At 46.3% G+C, this 25,011-nt stretch overlaps 1 protein-coding gene across 4 annotated transcripts in view; it reads right to left on the reverse strand.

Moving 5' to 3' along the window:
* LOC146207105 (uncharacterized) overlaps positions 1-25,011 on the reverse strand; it is a 74,377-nt gene that overhangs the window by 45,441 nt on the left and 3,925 nt on the right. For 2 of the 4 annotated variants that reach the window (XR_014706512.1, XM_084600128.1), the window contains exons 2-3: positions 17,167-17,232; positions 16,328-16,570 (exon numbers count right to left, since the gene is read on the reverse strand). Coding sequence is in view for 3 of the 4 variants with exons in the window: in XM_084600128.1 (XP_084456254.1) it covers positions 16,328-16,570; positions 17,167-17,232 (309 nt within the window). In the remaining variant the exon portion in view is untranslated. Of the gene's footprint in view, positions 1-16,327; positions 16,571-17,166; positions 17,233-17,311; positions 17,450-25,011 lie in introns of those variants that run through there. The other 2 variants (XM_084600246.1, XM_084600160.1) reach the window with 2 other exon arrangements.

Below are 25,011 nucleotides of genomic sequence, written 5' to 3' on the forward strand. Positions count from 1 at the left end.
AAGAAGTGAACACAGAAAGATGCCATTTCTTCATAATGGAACATCAACTAGCTTCCGCTCTTGCCTTGCTCTGAGAAATAAATGGGCAATGAGTGATCCTTGAATGTTTCTGTGTTGCTCATATTTCCACGCGACAAATACCACCTATGCTTTGAAAATGTAGTCAAAGAGGCACCAACAGCGAAGAAATTCACAACATTGTCGTATATGTCTGCCTGCCGACATCAAAGACCAGGGAGTGCACTGGACAAGGATATCTTTTTTTTTATTATGTCAGACTTACTCTGTTCTTCATTTGAGGTCTCAGATCATTTGTTTTCGTTTTGCGTCGACAATTATATTGTTGAGTTAAGGTAAGGGGTTCACGCCTGCATTGCAAGAACGACGTCATATCATGATCACAACTCGATAACTGAGCACATCTTAGTGAAGCTTGCTAATTTCTAAAGAATTTAAGGCTGCTCAAAGGCGTTACGCTGCTTAGCAAAAGTATCTGGGCTGGATCCCGGCCACGGCGGCCGTTTTTCCGACAGCGGAGAAAAACAAAAACGCGTGTGCTGAGGGAGAGTTGAAACCTGGGTCATTTGGTAGACTGTCTTGAAGAATAATAAATCAGCCAGATGACGAGGATGAAGAAAGACGAGGCACACACGGCGGCTGCTGAGGTTTCGGCACATGTTAAAGAACCCCAGGTGGTCCAAATTAATCTGTATCCTGCTGCTGCTATGTGCCTCATAGCCCTGGTGTAGCTTCGCGTTAAAAAAGGGGCGTGATAATTGGTGTTGCTGCTTGCATTTCTGTGCTGCACGATACCAAATGGCCTTAACATTACTGCTAATGCTACTCTGTGGGTGCACACCATCGCTCGGACGATTCCACTTGGAAAATTAGATCGCAAAGTACATGAAGACCAAACAGCCGACCACAAGAGGTAAATGACTGACGGCCAACCCACCGGGGCTACGCGAAGGTCCATTGTGGATCCGCTCACTATTTGTCAACAAAAGACTTGCATAAAAAAAAAACAAGCTGAATGCCAAGAATAAAAAACGGGCACATGAAGCCGAGCGGCAGATGCAAATTTAATGTAATCCCGTATGAGAAACTACTAACTGACCGACATAGTATGCCGTTACTGCTAGCAGGCAGGATTAAATGCTCCTAGGCAAATACAAGATAAGCAAACAACTCATTTTTTGTGGCCCTTTCTTGCAATCTAATTATTACCATTTGAAAAGCACTCAACAGTCGCAAGAAGCTTACCACTGACCTCGTATCGTGCTCCAGGCACGAAACGAGCAGCCCCGCCTTGTTTCCGTAGTTGTACAGCAAGGTACAAAGCAGTATTTGGACACCTTATACGATGACATATACCATCGCTAATCCCGCACTACCATATAATGCAGTTTCCGTAATCTCCCAACATGGTGGAAACGTGCACAGTCAATGCAATGGGTGCCAGTTTTTTGCATGAGGTGTACTGAAGCTTGGTGCCAGCCCCAGTTTTACTAGAGCCTGTCTTTTAATAGACTCCACTTCGCACTGTGAAGCCACTGTCCCTGCTTGTTCACGACAGGCGCTTCCTCACGGCATATAACAGGTGTATTGGTAGCATGTTTTGAGAGCACAAAACCCTGGCCTGCCTGAAGAAGTTAAATTTAGTGCTGCCTTAGAGTGCATTGCATAGCTGGTGTGCCCACACTGCGCTGGACTGGAATTCTTATAAAGGGTACCTTCAATGCCTCGGGATTCTTCTCTAACTGAGACCAAGGGAGTGGATCATGTTTGCCATCAAAGGCAATTGCACTCAGCAGTGAACACCACTAATACCCACCACGTAAGCCACTGCGCTACGGCATTAAAGGTGTTGAGAGTGGGATATAATTTTCCCACATGGTAGGAGTCTGTTTTTTAGCTTATAATAAGGCTTCACACAAGCAGACCTGATAATTCTAGAATGTCATTTGAAAACTACTGCTGATGCAAGGGAATTCAATGAAACACCTCTGACATTCATGTTTGAAACAATGTTTTGAGTAGCTTCATAGTTGAAAAAGGAACATAAAGATATCTGCTGTTGTGCACAATGTGACAGTGGTCAACGAGGTAAAAATTCTTAATGCGACAGCACTAACCGTTTACATAAAAAAAAAAAACAGCATTTGGAGCTTGTCCGATGATTCACTTAGGAACGCTAACAGGTGTGGACTGGTAGAAGTAGAAAAGGGATGACTCGGAAAAAAATACAATTGGAAATTAAGTTTTAATGAGAATTGGGAAATTGGAATTGAACTAAAACAGAATTGAAGTTGCAAACAGTGAAATTAAAATTGGAATTTTGGTTTTAACTCAAGAAATAGAATATATGCAAAACGATAATTTGCCGGAGAAAACGGTTTTCATCGGTGTGACCAAAGTAGTCCGTCAGCAGAAGTCGCTCAAAGCATTTGAAAGCATATTCTAACACATTACCCTCCGCAACAATGGCATTGAGATTTCGCTATCAACAAGCAAAACGATGAATGTGTTAACACACCGTCAGCTGCCCTGCTAGAAAAAGAGCTGTCATTCTTCTCTGCCTTGCATTATCCTTACACAACCTTTTGCTTGCCCGTAATTGCTGCCTCCTTGTACGCTCCCCTCTTGCACTGTCGTACGTCTTAGTTTCTGCCAACATATTTCGTAAGCCCGTTTCACATGCTGCGACGCCCAGGACAAAATTGGCCCTGTCGCACTGTAGCCCGTTTCACATTCTTGACGGCTTGACAGCGTCCTGATGGTTCCGAAAAAATTATTTTCAGAAAATAAATGCCAAACATGATGTATTGTCTTTATTTTATTGTATGATATCTTTTCATTTATGTATAACCTACATTTAGGCGAAAAACTATTCTTGAAACTTTCATTTTTGTATGCAACTGCGAGTGGTAGTGTTGTGTTCGAGCGTCTGCACGGGGTCGCTGTACTTTCGCACCTTCGGCGGCCGTGGCATTTTTGCACGTTCAAAATGAAAAACTTGACACTCATGCTCTTCGAGGAACTCTTTCTTTACGAAAAGAAGAGGCTTTTGCTCGAAGAAGCAAGTCGCACTGTGTTCGATCAGGTGGACAGTCAAGCCGACACTCGGCTCCATCCGGCTGATGGCTTCAGTAATCTTCTCTTGCTTTTGGAGCATTATTACCTCCCGAGGAAGAGGAAACAGTCGATGAATACGCCCAGCCCGAGGCTGTGGTGGACGGGGCCGATTTGGCAGAACCGGAAGCAAGAGTCCGAGTTTTATACTGTGGCAAGTTCATGCTGCACAAACCATTTTGCAGGCGTTTTTTCTTTTTTTTTTTAACCGTTTTGCTCGTTTTTTTAATACTGCAGTTGCTCTTTACAGATGCCGATGCTTATGTCTGGTGACCTGACATATTTCAGGAAGTATTTCAAGATGACACGTGAGACATTTGAAGAGCTGCGCTTGCTTGTCGAGGAGCCTCTCACGAAGCTTCATGTTGCGAGAGAGCCAATCCCATCACAAGCAAGGCTTGCAGTGACCCTCAGGTAGGAATCCTAAACTATGTTAGACCTCTAAAAATGTTTGCACTTAATGTCTTATCCATTCACGCTGGTTCTCCTTAAACTTTTCTCATTTTATATAGCTCATGTGTCATGGAGAGGTCCTTTTGTGTTGTTGGTTTATCTTCTTTCATTTTATGACAATGAAGCATATAAAATATGCACTCAAACTAATCTACACTGAAAACCTCAGCAATGTCAAAGAATTTTTTCTGGGTACTTGGCATCCGGTATGTTTATGCAAGATGTTTCAATGGAGTACCGCGTAGGAATATTCACAGTGTCCTCCATTGTGCACTCAACATGCCGACTGTTCTGGAGCAGTTTGCAACCTTTGTACCTGAAGGTATATATTCTGCGCATGCACACATTTATTTATGCACATGTACAGCTAGGCTTGCTTGCTGTTTGTATATAGCAGTGTTTGTAACATTCACTACCTTAAAGGAGTATATACACAAAAATGTTTGGGTTCGCGTTTCATCTTTTGTAATGGTGCTTAAGACATTACTGTACACGGATCACCACGTGATATTTGCATACGACCGCTGAATTATTTATAATCGAATTTCTTTTCGCACCTGTTTCGGCTTCAGCAGTCGCGAGATGGCTGTGACGTCACAGTCATGTAGGTCACATGATTATATATAAAAAAAGAAAGCTATATACTCGTTCCCCTGTCGTTTGAATTTACAACGCTAAAGCCAGCCTGCCTCAAGGACAGGAAGACATGTCAGTACGACAATTCGTTGGGCGAGTTGGGTCCTGAATTCTATGAATGCAGCGCAACTGACAGGTTGTAGAAGTGAATGCTTTGCAATTGCATGAAACATGTGGTAAGATTTGAAGTACATCTTGATTGCTAAAAAAATGTCCAGTAAAATGCAAAGGTTCTATTCTAGGTCGCAACAACTGAAAAATGGGAGCAGGTTGCCGAAGGCTTCAGGCAAAAATGCAACTTCCCGAACTGCGTCGGCGCAGTCGATGGCAAACGTACAGATTCAGGCACCGCCACACTCAAGCAGCCTCTACTACAACTACAAGGTATATAGATCTTCGTTTCCGTGCAGTAAATGGTGGCTGCACTTTGTTATGAGACATTCTGGTTACAGGGCACGTACTCATATTGTGCTCATGGCGGTTGTGGATAGTGACCTGAAGTATGTGGCCATTGATGTGGGGGCACACTGAGTGTTTCATGCTTTGGCAAGTGCATGGAGGCTGGATGTCTTGGCCTCCGTAGCCCAGCAAACCTGCCAGGCAACAATACCCTGGCACCCCACGTATTTATGGGGAATGAAGCCTTCCAGCTTTGCCCGGACTTTCTGCGCCCTTATTCTGGCAGGGGTCAAAGTGAGGAAAAACAAATCTTCAATTATCGGCTAAGCCGAGCGAGGTGAATATGGTGCTCAACATCTTTAACTTAAAAAAAAAAAAAGATTAGTCATCGTGTAAATTTTATTGTTTCCTATTCACATTTCAGGAGGTGTGTGGAAAACACCTTTGGGATTATGCATCCAGGTTCCGGATTTTCCACCGCACCATAAATCTTCTGCCACACAATGTAGATTACATTGCTTGCTGCGCGCTGCACAATTTTCTGCAGGATGACGCTACCTACATGTCAACTACTTGCGATGAAGAGGCTAGTAGTAGCACAAGTGGAAATGGACGAGGGCTGATCGACCAGCAGCCACCAACTGGGCACAATTACAGCCGGTCAGCCGCGAACACACGAGACTTATTTTGTGCTTATTTCACCAGTGGTGCTGGTGCTGTGCCATGGCAGCAAGCCTCTGCTGGGCTGCGGCTGTGATGTGCGGAAGAAATCCATTTTGTTTTACTGTACGTGAAACGATAACTTTATTCTTCTGCATAAAATAAAGAACATTTTATACAAGAAAACCGTTGTTAATTTGAGGACTTGCAATAATTAGGTTAGTTAATGTTAGGGTCTCCAAATGATTAGGTTTGTTGGGTACATACCCCCAGCATAAGTATACAAAAGATTCGTCATCTCCATCCTAAGATGGTTTTCCATCTCTTGGTACCCTTAACATAGCTGCATGTAAGGACAACAAAAAATGCTTTGTGTCGTCCATTGGCTGCTGAGCAGCAATTGCAGTTCGCACTGCCTCAATTCGAGCATCCACAGCTTCTCATTCAGCTAAACGCTTTTTTAGCCGCTCTTAGTTGCAGTTTTGTGCGGCTTCATGGTTCAGCATTTACTGAAAGCTCGCCCACAACCATCTCTAACAAAACAAAAATAAAAGCTACCTGACCCACCTGGCACCAAGTAGACGTCAGGTGCACCGAACCCCCATACTGGGGATCATATATTACCTATACGAGATTGTTTTGGCATGGATAATAGGTACGCGGATGTTTTGTTGTAGAAAAAAAAATGTTGGAAAAGAAGTCAATGGCATGTCGGCACTCACGAGGTAATTTCCCTCTCCACCAGCACATGCGTTCTACAGCACTGTATGCAGTTTCCCCTCTCAACTCTCAACACTCTCTCAACTGCAGGTCGGAGAATAAACAAAACAAAATGAACACAACCGATATACAGGAGATGGCATCTGAACCTGTTGGTGGTAAGCAAAGCGAGGAAAAAATATTTTAACCGCTTTCGAGAGCGCACGCTTGTCTGCTAGAGGCAGTGCGGAAGCGGCCCTAAACGTCACTCTCCCGCTCTCCCAAAACCTTTCAGGAAACCCTTGATGCCGCCTCTCACGAGAGTCACGGGACGGTACGACTCAGCCATATAGGCACAAGGCGGCACACGGCGTCAAAGCGGCGCCCAGGGGCACAGAGAAACCTTCTGGTCCGAAACCGGCACCCTTCTCTGTCGTTAACCCTCGACAGGCTCATACATACGTACTCCCGACAGAAATCTTCTTAACGAGATGTGCCTAAACAAATCCCCCCCAGCGATCTTGGCGACTTCTCCAACAGGGTCCAAGCGGTGAGCCGCGGTCAGCGACACAAGACGAACGGTACGCGGAAATGCGTCCCATCAAGGTGCCCGCGCTCATAAACGGTGCTTAAAAACATCAATAGGACTGTGCTGGCTCTGCTCTACAGCCTACAATACACCTCGTCCGATCTCGTCCCTTTGCTGTGGGCCGACTGCCATTCCTCTTTTTCCTCTCTTCAAGCGAGACAACTCGACAAGCGACCGGATGCGTCCGCTCGAAAACAGTAAAAAAATAATAATGAGAAAGGCTAACTAACAAAAATAGGGGGAACGGGTAAGCAGCTCCAGTCCACTCTCCTCCCGCGCAGCGGCCTGTCATCTTAACTACGACCTCTGTTCAAGGTATTTTTCTACCGCTGATTACAAAAATTCCACTAAATCGTTCCACCATGCTTATGGTAGTTTACCGACGTGGTCAGGATGTCTCTCATGAAGCTCGTCTGCTTCATGTAGGGCCACCTTGATTTTGCTCCACCGCTTGAACCACTCCATGTGGCGTCCTTTAATTCCTTTCGTTTTCTTCTATAGGAATCTTTTAAATTGCGCCCCCTCGCCTGAAGTTTATTTATAAAGGCTAAAAAATAAAGGAACAGGAGACAAAATTTAAACAGAAATACTTTTAGGAGCCTTTGCCAGTGCCTAGAATCATAAAGGTTTAATATAGATGTCTAAAATTTATCAAAAATGTCACATCCGTCGAATTACATAATGTATGCAGGAAGCTTTCATTAATAATAATAATAATAATAATAATAATAATAATAATAATAATAATAATAATAATAATAATAATAATAATAATAATAATGCGCTTATTTGTGTCCCATAAAAGGTACAAAACACTAGAGGCCTGCAGAAAACCCTGCCATAAAAGACAGCTTGACGAGACACAGGCTCCCATACATTGAACATCATCACAACGGCATTGTTTAAGGGAAAAAGGTGTGATACATGTTCACAATTAGAAATGCACTCTCTGAAAGCACTTTCTGAAAGAAAGCAATAACTCTGAATTATTCTGCAGGAGCGAAGAGCTATGGCTTTTCTCATAGGGAATGGATTTGCCACTGATGTATACGGGGTAACGTGACACTGTTTTACTACGTGTGAATGCCACAAGGGAATACATCTCGGTCGAAATATCTAGGCCTTGCAGATGAAGGTATGACGTCAATATCGTTGAAGACTTTTGCTGCAGCCTCGCACAAACTTGGGGACAAGTCACACTGATGCCCAAATACATATATCATCTGCACAGATGGAGATTTGAGCCGATTGTGGTAGTAAGTCTACGAGGGCGACGAGAGTTGGGCTCAGCACTCCACCCTGTGGAACTCCACGTGAACTTCGATGTAGAAACGTTGGTACGCCTTTAGTATGGACGTAAAGGGAACTCTCTGACAGGTAGCTGCATATCCCCCCGAACACGCGGCCTCCGATCTCAGCATCTACCAAGGCGTCCAAAATGGCCTTATGTGTTACGCTGTCGTAGGCACCCTTGATGTCCAAAAACAATGCTACTGTCAATCTTTCCAAAGCCTTTATGTGCTCCATAGACGTTACAAGGTCAACCACATTGTCGATAAAGGAGCGGCCACGGCAAAACCCGGACATAAAATATGAATAAATTTGGTATCACTCCAGGTATCATTTGATGTGTGTTAGTAACATTTCTTTTTCATGACTTTGCCGATGCAGCTAGCCAGTGCAAATGGATGGTATGGTGCGAGGTCGAGTGGCGATTTTCCCGGTTTCAGAAGTGGAACCAGATGACTGGTCTTCCATTCATTAGGAACTGTGCCATCACACCATGCTCCTCAAAAATGGGCTGTGTTCTGTGATTCCAAACCTGCCCTAAAATGGATTCAATCGGTCTTGAGCCGTGGCAACTATGAGCAACTTGTAGCAGAGGTTTGACATATGCACCACCAGGCATTACAAGAGGGTCCCGAATCTACCAGTGGATACCAGGCCATAGTGGAATTGTTGACAACTTGGCTGACGATGCTGCTCAGCTCACGATACAACCAACATTGTCGAAATACCACTAACATGAGCCAACGCAGAAAGGCACCTGCGACTGATCTCCTGAAACGTGACTAGACAATCATGGTCTACGCCTGGAGACTGGGCGTCCCGCTCACACTACTTTGACCGGTTACCTCAACTGCAGGTACCATACAGCCTCCCCCGCTCTGATGCTACAATGCTGTCACCTGTGGCTGGGAGTGGCATTTACAAACGCCTATTCCCATCTCATCGGAATGGCTGACTCTCCAACGTGTGAGTAGTATGGGTGGGTTGAAATTATTGCGCACATACCTTGTGGCTGCTCTCAGTTTCAGTGTGGACGTGCCTTCCTGGCTGCTACACTTCGCCATTTGGACTCTCGCGCTCTTACTGAAGCTACGATTCTGGGCCCTTGGATGACTCCTTCATCACAAAGGAACTCAGTGAAGGCGCTTTTTAAGTTCTAAAGGATTCGAGGTTGAGTTCAAGGCTTTAAGAGTACGCTCTCTACCCCCTCCCACGTGTAGGATAGCTTACTGGGCGTCGCCTGGTTAACCTCCCTGCCTTTCTAGTTTATTTTTTTCTCTCTCTCTCTTAAAAAATACTGTCGAGCCTCCTGGCCAAGGTTAGATAGTGCGGAGTATGTCACACCATCGAGTCCTGGCGATGATAACTCTCTGCAACATGCCAGTGCAGCATCGAGTGAGTTCCTCCATGGAGAAGGGTAAGGTCGATCCGTGAATACCGCAAAGGTGGAACACCGCAGAAATACAGTGTTGTGGATGGGTTCTATGCGACTGTTAATCTCGCGCACAAATCTTCGACTACTTCTACCTTATTGCGTCTTGGGTGGGGCGTGAGAGATTTGAATGGGAGACGCTGTTGAGGGGACATGCAAAGGCCATGAATGACGCTCCAAACGCATGACAAAGGCTTGCGTGGATCTAGCTTTTCAAAAAAAGACCTCCAGCATCGTGTCTGCAGTGCTTAAATTTTGCGCTGAATCTTCTTCTGCATGCGCCTTGCTTCTCTGAGGTCTAAGTGCAACTTTGTGCATCTGTATCTACGCTCTGCCCTCTGCCGAAGTGATTGCAGTCGTAACGCGATGTCAAAATCGGTGCAGTTTGCAACTCGGTTAAATGAACAAGTTGCACCTTCCATTGCCAACTTAATTATTTCTTCAAAACCTACGGAGAATCTTTCTGTGCTGGCATCCTCAATTCGTGCTTTAAAAATTGTCCGATCAATGCACTGCACATACGAAGCACATATGCAAGTTCACGCCGAATATAAACGATGACCTTGCTGGTTTTATTGTGTGTTGGAGATCCAAATGCCTCATAAACAGATATTCGCAAAACTTTTCTTAGATTCAGTTCACAAAATCCAAAATGGGGAAGTGATATTTGTAAACCTATTGCCGAATATCTGAAATTCTGGACTGGAGGCCACTGGCATTCCACTGAAAAATAAAAGCTTGCTTGACTTTCTTTTGAAAAGACATATTCGACGGAGCCATGATGCCTTCTGCTGTAAAGCCGTAAGAACTGGATGCAGTGTGTCCAGTACTTGCAGCGCCTTGTGTGCTGCTAGAGTGCACAGATCGGAAAGAAGAGCACGCATGACATTCATCAGTGATCACTTGCAGGTATTGGTCACGGTATTGCCGCGCGCCTCTCGGAACCAAGAAAGAAGAGAACGAAACTGAGTGCAGTGTGTGGAACTGATCGGTCCAGTGTTCGCTGCCTTGTACTCGTTACATTTTCTGGTGGAGTTGCGGGGTACGATGTCCCTTTTTGCTGAGTTCCACCCCTCAAGGGCAACCGAGAGCCACCACGAATTTGACACCGGTCCATCGCAGTTGCAGCCGCCGCCTTCGAGGTCAGTCGCCAGAGTTCAGGCCTCTTTCCTGCGCGCCTGTGGCCAACATGCACAGATCCAACATGAACATTGCGGCTAACGGTGAGTCTTCCCCCAGTTCATCGTCCTCCAGTCTCGAACGGCACCGTCCTTCCATAGCGAGCTTTAAGAGGACGCTGAAGACTGGCTGGACCAATTCGAACGGGTCACCAATTACAACGGCTGGGATGAGCAAAGGAAGCTTTATAATGTGTACTTTGCTCTCGAAGATTCAGCGCGGACGTGGTTCGTGGACCACGAAACGACACTATCATCATGGGACCTCTTTCGTCGCCAGCTGTTGGCGACCTACACCACCAACGACCGAAGAGAGCGTGCGGAGCCGGCACTGCAATCTCACTGCCAAGCCCCTAACGAAAGTATTGGAATGTACTACGAGGACATGATCCGCCTTTTTAGGCGTGCTGATCTAAATATGTCAGAGGAGAAGAAAGTGCGCCACCTAACGCGTGGGGTGAAACAAGAACTATTTGCTGGGCTTGTGTGCAATCCACCTGGCACGGCATCAGATTTTCTAATGGAAGCCACCATGATAGAACAAATACTTTGACACAGGGCTCAGCACTATAGCCGTAACCTGTCCGCCATGTCACCAGTCGTCTATGGTTCCGGCTTCAACGGTTCTGATGATGCCTTAAGGGAGCTTATTCGATCTGTGGTCAGAGAAGAGCTGAGACACATTCAGCTACAGGGTCTAACGTCGTCGTCGAGGATTCCATCACTCGCGGAGGTGGTTTGCAAAAAAATCAGGCAAGCCGTCTCAGAACCGTCTGTGCCTGGTGTGCAGCCACCGCCACCGAGTGTGCCAACGCACGCATCTGTGCTTCAGCAGCATACCCTCTGTGATCCTCCAAGAGTGAACCCCACTGTGCCTCATCCAGACCAGCACTATAGTGGATACGACTCTCCCAGAGCCAGAGTGGACACCCCTAATCTTGATCCAAGCTCGCGCCGTCCTCCTCTTCTAGCCGAGGCACGGTTTCGGAGGACTGACATCTGGCGTGCCCCTGACAATCGGCCCCTTTGTTACCACTGTGGTGAGGCCGGTCACATGTTGAGGTTCTGTCCGTACCACCGCGCCGGACTTCGTGGCTTCCATCCACTGCACAATGTCCTCGGAGTGGTGAACGGCCACCCGAAATCGAAGAGTACCTGTCGACGCATACGAATCCTCCAGACGTCCCACAATACGGGTCCCGCGTCATTACCTCTTCCCGTTATCGTTCTCCAAGTCCAAGTCCCTCTACATACCGCGCCCAACCGACAAGAAGTCTGTTAGAAGGTTTTTGGGTCTTTATGCCTATTACAGGTGTTTTGTAGAGAATTTTTCAGTGATTGCCGAGCCTCTTACGCGTCTTACCCGAGACAATGTTCCTTTTGCTTGGCAAGATGATCAAGAGGATGCTTTCAATGAGTTGTGCCGGCGACTGCAGGCCGCCCCGATACTTGCCCATTTTGACGAAAACGCTGCTATGGATATTCATACCGATGCCAGTAATTTTGGACTCGCTGCCGTTCCGATTCAGTGGCAAAATGGCACTGAGAAAGTTATTGCTTATGCAAGTCACTCTCTTTCAAAAGCAGAGGCAAACTACTCAACCACGGAAAAGGAATGTCTCGCAGTAGTTTGGGCGATAACTAGGTAAGTTCCGACCCTATCTTCACGGCCGACCTTTTAGGGCTGTGAGTGACCACCATTCGTTATGCTGGCTAGCCAACCTCAAAGACCCCTCTGGACGGCTTGCAAGGTGGAGCCTCTGTCTCCATGAGTACGACATTACGGTTGTATACAAGTGTGGTCGTAAGCACAATGACGCCGATTGCTTGTCGCGTACACCAGTTGATACTGCCTTTCCCGACAGCGAAGACGACTTACCATTTCTTTCCGTAGTCACGACCACCGACATGGCCCAGCGTTAACAGGCTGACCCCGGTTTACGGCCGCTTATTGAGCATATCGAAGGCCTTGATGTAGCTATCCCACGTGCTTTCACACGGGGTTTATCCTCCTACAGCATTCGCAATCGCGTCCTATATAAGAGAAACTTTCAGCACTACAAAGAAACCTTTTTTCTCGTTGTGCCGTCCGACCTCCGGCCAGAAATCTTGCACGCATGCCACGATGAGCCTTCGGCTGGTCATTTAAGAGTCACGCGAACATTAGCACGCATTCTAAAAAAGTACTATTGGCCTAAGCTGCTGCCTTCAGTCCAGCCCTACGTGAGAACATGCCAAGATTGCCAGCGGCGAAAGAGACCTCCGCTGAAGCCTGCAGGGCTCCTTCAGCCGATACCTCCGCCAACAGCCCCTTTCCAGCAAGTGGGTATGGATCTTCTGGGCCCTTCCCTAACGTCTTCATCAGGGCACAGATGGATAGTAGTGGCGACGGACTACTTAACGCGATATGCCGAGACACAGGCACTTTCCCGTGTAACTGCTGCAGAAGTAGCCCAGTTTTTTCTTAAGACCATTATACTGCGCCACGGTGCCCCATCAGTTATTATTACTAACCGCGGTACAGCCTTTACGGCCGAACTAATGCAGGCTCTCTTCAGTCTTACCCGCACAAGTCACCGTAGGACTACCGCTTACCATCCACAAACAAACGGACTGACTGAACGCCTCAATAGAACACTTGCAGACATGATTTCCATGTACGTTGACGTTGAACATCGCACGTGGGATGAAGTCCTTCCGTATGCAACTTTTTCATGCAATACGGCTGAACAGGAGACGACCTGTCCTGCGCCATTCCAGCTAGTCTACGGTCGTCCTGTCACCATGATGTTGGATGCTATGCTACCCATAAGTCACGGCGATGATGCCACCAACACCTAAGCGGACGTCGACATATTTCTGCAGTGGGCCAAAGAAGCGCGCCAGCTCGCACGGTGCCGTATTCAACATCAACAACACCGCGATGCCAGTCGGTATAACCTCCGACACCGAGACATTCACTACCAGCCTGGCGATCTTGTATGAGTGTGGATACCAGTGCGCCGTCGAGGACTCTCCGAAAAGCTACTACTTCGCCGTTACTATGGGCCATATGAGGTCATTTGACGTCTTAGTAACGTGACCTACGAAGTTGTTCCTCGGGGTCAACGACCCCCAATACGGCGGCGCTCAAGTGCTGAATCTGTTCATGTAGTGCGGATGAAACCGTATTATGAGAGGCAGTGACCTTTTGCGCGTGTGCAGCTTTGTGTTCCCTGCTTCTCCTGTGTGCATATAGCTTGAGGACACTCCCAGCGTTGAGTCGCCGCTTTTGAAGAGGGGGGGTAATGCTGCGTGCCTCTCGGAACCGAGAAAGAAGAGAACGAAACTGAGTGCAGTGTGTGGAACTGATCGGTTCAGTGTTCGCTACCTTGTACTCTTTACAGTATGGAGCATGCGTTTTGGCTGGATCAGCGTATGCAAGTTATCAGCAAGTTAACAGGAACTCTATGATGTAAATCAAGCATGTGGTTTTCATTCTTCCTATGCGCTGCATGAAACATTATGATGCCTAACAGCCAAAGAGATAGCTGAAATCATAATTTTCAATATTTTAATCCACTCCACAAATCCTCATTTCGAGCAAATAGTCTCGAAATATTTTGCAGCGGAAATGAGGCGGTCAACAAACTTGGCAGTGCAATTCTGGTTGGTTCGGCAGCTAGTTTGTAGTTAGTTCCTTCACTATTGGGAAATGGGTCCAAAATTATACTACATTCTTTCTTTTAACACAGAAAAAGAAAGCTAGTAAAAATAGAGCTAGCTGGGACACTTGAAACTACTCTAGCGGAAGAGAGCAAAAAAGAAAATGGCCAACACACATGAAGAGCCAAGAAAAGCTAACAGGGCAGCCAAAGGGAAACCAAGGGGAGTTTCCTTCCCCCTGCGTGCTGAACTCTGCCAAATGCAAGGCTGCCTTGGCACTTCTGAGTGGTAGCACTAAATCTCGGCTCTGGGTGAGCAAACTGCATTCATTTTGATTTCTGTTGGCAAAGGTTCCTATAATAATGAGAGTAATTGGCAATGAAAGAAAGCACTGTCTCTTTAAAATGCCTGGACTGTGTTTTGGACCCAGACTGCCTCAAAAAATGCCTAAACTGAATTACTTCTATTCACGTCATGATTGTCATCTTATAAGGTACATTACCTACCATCTGAAAACTTTACCTAAAAACACTGTCTGCAAAAGAATCGGTCTTTGTGTAGTAGACTGCCCCACTAAATAACTCCAGCCATGCCACTCATGTTTATGACATGCTTGCTAAAACAACTGAAACAGGACACCCCATTGTGGTGGTGCAATGGTTAGGGTGCTAGACTACTGTGCCCAAAGGATGTGAGATCGAATCCCGGCCGCGGCAGTTGTTTTTCAAAGGAGGCGAGAAGCTAGGTGCCCGTGTGCTGTGTGATGTCAACGTATGTTAAAGAGCACCAGGTGGTCGAAATTTCCAGAGCCCTTCACTACAGCGCGTCGCATAGCCTGAGTCACTTTGGGATATTGAATCTCACAAACCAACCAAAAATGAACATTTCTATCTGACGAGGCTGAATTCAAGCAGTCAGTGCACAGGATGAAGCTTTCTCCTGTGTGCGGCACCATGTCTTAGAGTGCTCTCCCATGTCTTTATTTGATGCAAAACACATTCAACACTTTTCCCGCATGAATGGAGCCGTTCTGCGCTACAAACTATTACATTTGGCTTTATGGAAGCTACTGTCATAAATAGGGATTGGAGTTTTCAGTTTTTATTTTCGGAGAATTCGGCTGACTTCTTTCGGAGTTTATTTGCAAACACAACTTCCGTTTTTCTTTTTCGGTTAATATTATTTTCTGCGGAAGAAATATCGTTTTTTTTTTTTTTTTTTTTCAGGGAGATAAGAGGCATCCGTCTACAGTTAGAAGTGACATAGTGTTCATTTTAGATGTTTTTTCTTGCATGTTGTTTTATGCCCTTTTATTTAAGGTACAATTGGTCATATATACAGCTAAGCTCTTGGAAGAAAATGCTATTGTGATGAAAATTAGGGATATGACAAAACACATACCTATGTAAAACAAACTCACACGTTAGACAAAGGAATACCTGAAATATTATTCATTACAATCAAATGTTTCGATAAACCAAATCACTTAAACGAATGCGCTTCTCGAAGCTAGTGTCTGAGAAGTGTCACGTGGCAAGAAAATGGCGGATTTTGGTCATCGCGATTTCCTGGAAGCACTTGTGCTGCAAATACTCTGGTCTGTCCTCAGCCCCTCGAAGTGCTTGCCTTGCTGCAGGCGCCCCTCATCGGACGCTTAATATGTTTATGAGGGCCTGGAAGCATGGCTGCCATTCTTTCCCCATTCGTGAGGCCATGAAGAATGCCTCAAAACCCTCAACTGCTGTGCTTAAACCAACGATCCCACTGTCCCACATCACGCCCCTGGATTAAACACTGTTGTTATGTTCTCCCGTCTTTGAGAGTATGCGGTGTGCGTGAAAAGGTACTGACCTTTTCGGGTTTAAACTGAACCTTTTAAAATTCATTCGGCGTACCTTTATCGGTGTTTTTTGGTTTAAACCGAAAAGTCCAACCCCTAGTCATAAAATATGTATCCCAGCTTTGTGCTCATATTGTAATATCTATAATAAGGACCTTTGTTAGCTCTCTTCCTACGCATCTTTTCTAGCTTTTATGACAAATCTGAGTACCAATTTTGCGTTGTTACTCTTGACTGCCGTCAAGCATAATATTTCCTTGTGCTTTCATATTCTTGCCGTTGATATTGTGCCTTTTTATCCAGAGCCCTACCGAACTCCCGTGTACCTTCTCTTAGTGAGGACTGACCTCTCAAAGAGGACACAGTTGTCTCACCCGCAGGGATACGTGCAGGTCTGCCAGCTGGCGCTGAAGCTGCTCCACCGCTGCTGCCTCGTTGTTGGCCGACGGCATTGCATGGTGGCGGGTACAGTGGCTCTCCAGCTCAACCTCCGAGCCCAGCCGCATGCGGCAGGTTGGGCAGACCACCTCCAGGTCACTGCCATGGCTGGTCTCATAGTGGTCCTGCAGGGCACCTGCCGACGGGAAAGCTCGCAGGCACGATGGACACAGGAAGCCCTGCGTCACAAAGAGCCACCTGTCTATCAACCAGAAATGAAGCCTGCAAATATGGCAAGTGGAACAAGTACGTGAACATTACGACAGGGAAAGCACTTCCAAGTATGCCACGACAGGCGGCAGATTTGCTTTCTCTCCTATCGCTTTCTTTGTACTGTACTCACGTATGTACTACATGTGGCTGTAACAACGCCCGCTTTAGATTGCAGCAAAGCAGCTCACCACAGACCGCAAAAAAGTCGACAGTCGCAACCAGACTGCACTCACTTGTAAAAGGAAGCGCTTTTTGAAATATCGGCGATGTGAAAGTGCTCCAAATGTTCCGATCACCAGACACCACGCAACCTGCCGGACGTTGCCGCCAAAAGTTTGCTTGAGAGTATGCCAGGGGCCGGATTACGCACCGCTCTCAAGTTTGACAGAAGTTTGTTAGCACATGGCATGTGCATGTGGCAGGCCTCCGAGATGAACGGCTACAAAACAGCTGATCATAAAATAAAACCCTGCGGTTGAACGCGGAGGGAAATTCTACCATGCAGCCAGCCAGATCACGACCGGCTAGGCTATGCTTGCATTGAAATGGAAACGGTCACCACCTCGGCGGTCGCTTCTTCAGCTGCCGATGTTTCCGATGGGCTTGGAGGCTTCGTCGGACTCGGGCTCTGAAAAGCACATGCACAAGACCAGGTTGATCAAAGGCAGCTGTGTATAGCCTTCCCGAAGCAATGTGCGTGCCATTACCTTTGCATCGGAAATTTTAGTTAACAGTTTGTTTATATTAAACATCACTGTTGGACCAGCGAAACAACTGAACCACGTAGAAGACGAAAACAGGAACCAGGGTCAGGGCGGCGCACGGGCGCACCATGCTATTGTAGCGCCACTTCCGGAGGAAAGATGTAACGTTAAAACCGTTAAAACTATGGTGGCTAGAGTTAAAACCAATTTGTCCTCAGTTCAGTCGTTCAGTCGTGTCCGACTCTTCGTGACCCTATGGACCATGTCACGCCACGCTTTCCGGTCTCTCACTATCTTCCTAACATCACATAACTTCATCTGCAGTGCCTCGAGGATGCCATCTAACCATCGCGTTCGCTGCCTACCACTTCAACGGCGACCCTCAATTAACCTTTCCCAACATCAAATCTTTCTCCAGCGACTCCTCTATTCTCATCAGATGACCAAAGTATAGCCGAGCTTTAACTTTAAAATTTGACCCTCCAATGAGCAGTCAGGGTTTATGGTCGACAATATCGACTGATTTGATCTTCTGGCTGTCCATAGGAACTCTCAAGAGTCTCCGCCAGCACCACAATTCAAACGTGTCAATTCTTCGGCGGTCAGCCTTTTTAACAGTCCAACTCTCGCATCCATACATCACAACTGGAAAGGCCATAGCACGAGTTATACGGATCTTGGTTGGCAGACTAATGTCTCTGCTCTTTACTAGGCGGTCAAGGCTAACCATTGCTCTCTTCCCCAGAAGCAGGCGTCTCCTAATTTCATGGCTGCAGTCTCCTTCCGAGGTAATCTTGGAGCCCAAGAAGAGAAAATCTGTCACAGCTTCCACTTCAATTGTCCATTGATAAGACGCCATGATCTTTTAATGTTCAATTTAAGCCCGAACTTCTCACTCTCTTCTTGTACGCGCATCAGAAGTCTCTTGAGTTCCACTTCACTTTCTGCCATTAAAGTGGTATCATCCGCATATCTAAGGTTGTCGATACGCTTTCCAGCAATCTTCACTCCAGCTGAAGACTCGTCCAGACCGGCCTTCCTCATGATGCACTCTGCATATAGGTTAAATAGGCAGGGCGACACTATGCAGCCTTGCCTCATTCCTTTCTCAATCGGAAACCAATCAGTAAGACCATGCCCAGAATTCTGACTGTGGCCTCTTGTCCTTCATACAGGTTCCTGAGGAGACAGATGAGGTGAATTGGAACTCCCATCTCTTGGAGAGCTTGCCACAATCTGCTGTGATCTACGCAGTCAAACGCTTTCGCATAATCAATAAAGCAGAAGTATATGGGTTTCTGGAACTCTCTTGCTTTTTCCATGATCCATCGAAGGTTGGCAATTTGGTCTCTATATACACTCCTGCCTGTCTGCCCCTCTTATACCTTTCTGTGCGAAGCGTTAAACAGAGACGTACTGGAAAGAAAAAGACCAGCAAAAGCAAGCTTGTCGGCGGCCAGCAAAACGTCACGACAAGGTGCACACATATCGAAACAGCTAGTGAGGTTTGTCCGCCTTTAACCGATATTTCTGTTTCTGATCTGAACGCTTTAAGCGGATCTGTTAAGCTGCAGGCCCCGCCGAGGGTGAGCCCTTCACAGTTAACGTACGCTTCAACGGTGACGCTGGTGTCGGCTGAATTGCAACAGTGATGCCAGCATGCTCTTCGCAACAACTATACAGAGAGACACGGGACTTGAAATTCTCCATGAGAAATGCGTGCTCTTCTGTGCGAATGAAGACAAAACATCCAGCAACAAATAAAGCATTTCGCACCGCCCTTCATGGTAGCAGCTAACAGAGAACGACGCAATTTTTCACCACTGCTTAACTGCTCAGAAAGCCAAGATACGAAAACAAAATGCTTAGATAATTACACTGAATCTAGTTAAAGCATGCAGGATTATTTACTAAAAAAGCATAAATGCACCACAATGGGGCAACGATACAGAGAAGGCTGTGGCTAAAGGTAAGTCCGACGGACCCGGTGCGTTTTTCTTCGGGATACGTCGACGGATCCGGGAAATATTACAGTCGGTGGGGTTCAAGTTTAACGTCCGATAGACCCTATGCATTTTTCTGGATACGCAAGGTAGATGGATGGGGATGGGCCGTTTGGACTTGGGATACGTCGGGAAAGCCGGATGTGTAGATTGTAGTGGTATACTTGCATACAGTTATGGTGGCTAGAAAGGGTAGGTGGCGCCAGCGCCGGCGTATCCACCGAGAAAGAGCGGTCCTCTGGCACAGCCGGTCTCGGGGGAGAGCGCGCGATCTCTCCCTTGAGCATGCCTTGAGACCGGCCGTGGCTCTGCCAAGGTTTTGTAGTAGGGTCCCTAGAAATATTGGACCGGACACATGGTAGAAGAACAAATGGTAGCGTAACTCCCATAGAAGCCTGCGTGTCGACTCTGAGCGAGGCTTTAGTTTCCCAGTGCCCCCTGCGAACTGTGAGGCACAACAAACACGTGACGTTGCTTGTGACGTCACAGTAACGTACTTTTGGCGGGGAATTTGATTGTCGTTTTGCTTATGAACGAAAAACATGGCCAACAACGACGGAGGCAGAACGATGCTCGGATAAGGCAGAAAAATGGACACCGTAACTGTTCAGCCAACTTTACTTGACATGGATTTCTACTGTCAAGTTTTACGTTAACTGAAATGTTACGGCATCTTTAACCACCTTATCATAGCATCGTTCTGCCTCCGTCGTCGTTAGCCTAGTCTTTCGTCGCGCGTCATGTAAACGCATTCTGGGGCTTATTTCTTCGGGCACGTTTGTGAACAAAGGCCTTCAAGCGAATTCGGCAAGCACATGGATAGAACCACATGGCTTGAGGCATTTCACTAAGGGCATAAATGAGTGAAGCTGTGCTGCATAGAAAGCCAGGCTTTATTAATTCACGATTACTTACACAGAAGCTTCACGACAATGAAATCTTTAAGTGTAGGAGAGCGACCACCGCTCATTCGTCACGGTCTTCATGAAATCCTCGTGATAACAAAATTTCCTGAGCGTAGGTCTCCAAACGAGACGCGGTGAGATTATAAAAGGGTGAAAGATCTTGCTAACAAAGTACATATCAGCGTCATAGAACAAAAACAAACGAACGGAATAACTAACGCTAGCGCTAGAACGCCAACCTGTAAGAGCTTAGTTAGGCAATTCAAATTGGGATTGCTAGTATTTAGAAGTTAATGCGTCTGAGAAGTGAAAATATCTACGATATAGCTTCGCTCCAATAAATCTCGCCCTGTTCATGATTCCCATATTTTACTCGCGCTTCATTTGCCACTGAAAGGAGTCAATGTGAGGTTACAAATTTACAACTTAAGCATTTAACATGTTCATGAGAAAGATCCCATTGACAATAGGAACATCACTGTAATAACAGCTAAAGCACGTTCAGCGAACGTTGGTGCGGTAATGTACGACGCAGTAAGCAAAACACGCAGCAAAGAGAGCGGAACGGAAGGCTCTGAGCAATGCGACACGCGTCCTGGGGGCAATAAAATCTCACCTTCACCACTCAATTAAAACATGCAGCGATACGCCGCTCATGCAGACGTGTATCCGTAAAACAAGCCACCACTTTTGCGACGTGCCTGGGAGGCCGAGCCGAGCCGCCGAGCTGTGACGCAGCATTGTCCCATCGTCCGGAAATGCGCACATGCAGCGGCAATCAGTTTCTCATCGAGCACAGACAGTCTTCGCCTTGCTGTAAAGCTCTACCACAACCAGCAGAATGAAATACTGACTGTTACAGATAACCCACTCTGTACGTAGCAAGCAACGATGAACGTTGAACCGGGGCCGACGACGCACCCATGCCGCGGATGAAAAAAGCTTTGGTCTGAGCCATATCTGAGCTTTGGGCAACTACGCAGCGGATAATAAGTGGCCGAGAGAGGCCGTTAGAAACAAGTTAAAATATTATTAAAAATGTGACACATTTTTTCTTACGCAAGGAACAAAAACTGCATTCATTCCTGAGCGCGAATATTATGTTTACTTTCTAGTTCTTTGGAGTTCTGGCAGATAATATTTTCTGCGCGCTAGTAATTTGCCTCACAGTTCGCAGGAGCCCTCATCATCGAGTTGATGCCGCTGGCAGTAGGCAGCTGCACGCGTTTTCTTCCAAGTTGCGCGACCAGTTGTACTACATTGACCTTGCCGGACAGCTGAACGGGTGGCGCCGCCTCTCGGCGCATCGCTCAATCGCCGGAATGCGCCGGCCCCGGCCGGCGCATTGCCAGCGCATTGGGGGGTACTGTTTGTTGTTGGTTTGTGTGGAAATTGGAAATCCTAAGGTTTAGATGACGTTGTGCCTGAATATATCCTCAAGAGAACAGAAAGTTGGGCTAGTTAATTGTGTGAATATGTCCAGTGAAATGAAGTCTGGTCGAACAAGGCTGGCGAAACGTACGTGGTGCGTTGTTGGCTCCACTGGCAGCTACGCAAACTCGTCGGACGTTTTGAAGTCGATTTATTTCTACGGGTTTCCACAGAAGCATGAGTGGCGGGTGACCTAAGCATGATTCTTTGAAAGGCAAAGACACGAATCTACGTATTTGGTTACTGTGTGGTCATGGAAAGTACCGAATTTTTAAAATTCCGCTTGCTACCGGATGCTCTGTGCCTTCTGTTCCCCAGGAGTGGTGGCACGAGAGTCTCGGAGTCGAAGCCGCACTCCATCTGTAGTCACTTTATTGACAATTGGAAATCGAAGTAACCCAACAGCGTAAGTTACAACGCTAGTATTTCCCCGCCTGTGTTCAAGAAAACCCCAGCACGGAAAAAGAAAAGGCAGCTCCACCATCGTCGTTCGGGCTGCGTTACGATCTTCAGTGATGGGCAGAGACAATGTTTGTGCGGATACTTTCGCTGACGTAGTCAAAGATAATTTACTTTTTTCTCTTAACAGAAAGAGCAGATAGGAGACATGAACAATTCCTATTGCCATGATCTTGTCATTTTTCCTCTTTTCGTTTGTCAACCAATGAAAATGCGCTGAGAGCTCTGCGTTGATACTCTTAGAATTTGTTAATATTTGTTTGTGGCATGTCCATTTCGCCTAATAAAATCACTCATTTCACAGCTCAATCAATACCGCATGGTCACAAAATCTGCTATCGGCTTCATATAAAAGTCGAACAAGAAAAAAAATACAATTTAATTTGTGGAAACGAGCATAAACGTACCATTTTTTTTTTTTAATTTCGAAGGCCATGTAGCAGTTTTTTTTTTTGCATTCGCGTTGCACCTGACTACATAGAAAACTACATACATGGTCGTGTCCCCTCACACTCATCAGGTATCGAGGTCAGCTAGGTATCGGCCCCGCAAGTTCGTGGTACGCTGACAAAGTAGACCACCTTAGCGAACGAGCCATCAGAGGGATTCATTTAACAATAGAACGCTCTCTTAGTTGTCGGTGGCTTATCTTACAACACATCACACTGTGTTTTTTTTTCGATTGTATTTAACAGTTTGACAGTATTGGACTTGCCTTCAGATGTTCAAGGCAGGTGCGGTAAATCGCGTTGAATTTCCTGCGCTGAGAGAACGCTAGCAGGAAATTTAATTTTCTTTTTATTTTCACAACCTCCGCAGCATGTCGGGAGAAAGGCATGCATAGTATAATATTTTCTAAGTCAATTATATGTAGCAGCTCCGACGTGTTCAACAAGAGCATTGCAGTATATGTAAAAATGATGCTGAGGTGGTATTACTCATTTGGCTTATATTATGATAAAGTTTGATGGTCTCAAGGCCGGGTTCAGTGAGCTATTGTAGCGTAATTGTGCAGGAAGTCCTGGAAGTATATGTGTGTTTGCTATTCGAACCATAAATAGGATCCTACTTTTGTCTTGCTTGTTTATTTTTCTCCTTTTACAGCTCTCGTTGCAAGGTTGAAACTGGAATGTAATTTGCTATTATTCTGCTCTGAATCGTTCGAGCCTAGCTTTTACCAAAAAAGACAGGTGCAGCATCTGTTTCATTTTACATAAACGCTGACCATTACAACTACCACTACTACACGGCTACACGGCTCGGCGGCATTTGATCTTCAGGCAGATTCCGACTAGACCTAATATAAGATAGACGCGCACTGCAGGCGCAATTCCCGTCTTCGAAGTCGCCTTAACAAGTGCATAACGAAGGTGTTCCACGCGCGCGGCATTTTCGAGTATATAACAGAAATACCATGCGCCGGGCGGTTTCAAAAAAAAAAAAAAAAAAAGAACACGCACGCCCTGCCGAGAACGGCCCTTTTCTTTTTCAAGATTTCCCCGTCAAAAAATACTCCTTGCGATTACTCAAAGCAGCTCGAAGCTCTCAAAGCCACACCGCAAAACGACGGGTAGGGACAGGCTCAAAAACGCCTCGCAGAACGGAAACGACTGCGCCGCTCAAGCTCAGCTGCCTCGCCATTCCGCTGTTTCGGCACTCCGCCGCGGGCGGCGCTGTTCCACCGAGCATAGCTAAAACCCCTCGATAATTTGAAAGTAGCGACACTCTCCTCCACTCCGGCACTTTCCTCCTCGAATATCCTCGCCCGTCGGCTGCGCGCGCTGCACACGGCATGCTTTTTCGGGCAGCGCTCCTTCGCCGTCCGGGAAATTGGCTGGCACGTGCGCGCGCTCTTAAGTCTGCGCTTTTTCCACGCTCTGTTATCAAATAAAGACACGAGTAAGACATGCGAATCGCTTGACTGTACCGCGAGCCACATAAATTAGCGTCTCGTACGCGCAATGAAAGTGCAAATTACGAGCGCTTGTGGCATAAAACAAAAACCGCTTGCTGCATACACCTCACATTCCTTTTGACTTTTCATTACCGTGTATCTCAACACGGCATAATATATTAAGCATAATATTTACTATATATTTGAACATTCCTGAATATTCTCAGTATACCTATGCTCAGTTGAATGTACATTCACCTGAAACTAATTTTAGCGGAAGTAAAGTTTATGCAGTTGTTAACGAGCGGAGTTTCATTAATGCGATGGTTGCTAGCAACAGGCTGGAACAAATGCTTTGATGGTCATCCTAAAATTTCTCAATAAGGTTTAGACTGAGTTTGATACTGCGCAGTGAACATGCAGCTGCTTAATTGTTTTCGTAGTTAAGAATTTTCGCGCCTGCTTGAAAACGATCGAATATCAACATTTTTTTCTGTTAAGCATGAAACGGATCTAGCTCCTGGTGTCGGCGGCCTAGAAGTGACGTCGAGCTGAAACCGAGAGCCAAGATCAGGGCACCGATTTTCGGTCGTCGGTACCCCAAAATTTGGCCCTGTCCACCACCGATGCTTGGCCTTGTCGGAAGTTCATCCACATTGGTGTCAACCCTAATTTTAGTATGACCAATATTTTTTTCTTTTGCTTTGACAAGACTAAACAAACGTGACCCAAAACGCTTTCAACTCTTTTAGTGGCAAAATGTGGAAGTACAGGCCTTATATCGATGACTGCGACAGGGTGCGCACATACAAAATACTCCTATATCAACTCAAGACCAAACAGCATTATTTTCTTTGTACACACTAGACTCTCGGGCCCACGGCCGACGGCTGCTCTACGCTACGAAAATGGACATATGACGCCTGTTAACTAGGCAAATAATTAAGGAGGCCCACCTAAATTTGGAAGTCAAGATTGAGTTGACCACACCCAAATTAGGTTATAGACACC

The sequence above is a fragment of the Amblyomma maculatum genome, chromosome 1 (genome assembly GCF_055883805.1).
Source record: "Amblyomma maculatum isolate TAMU_Amacu chromosome 1, ASM5588380v1, whole genome shotgun sequence".
NCBI lineage: Eukaryota > Metazoa > Arthropoda > Arachnida > Ixodida > Ixodidae > Amblyomma > Amblyomma maculatum.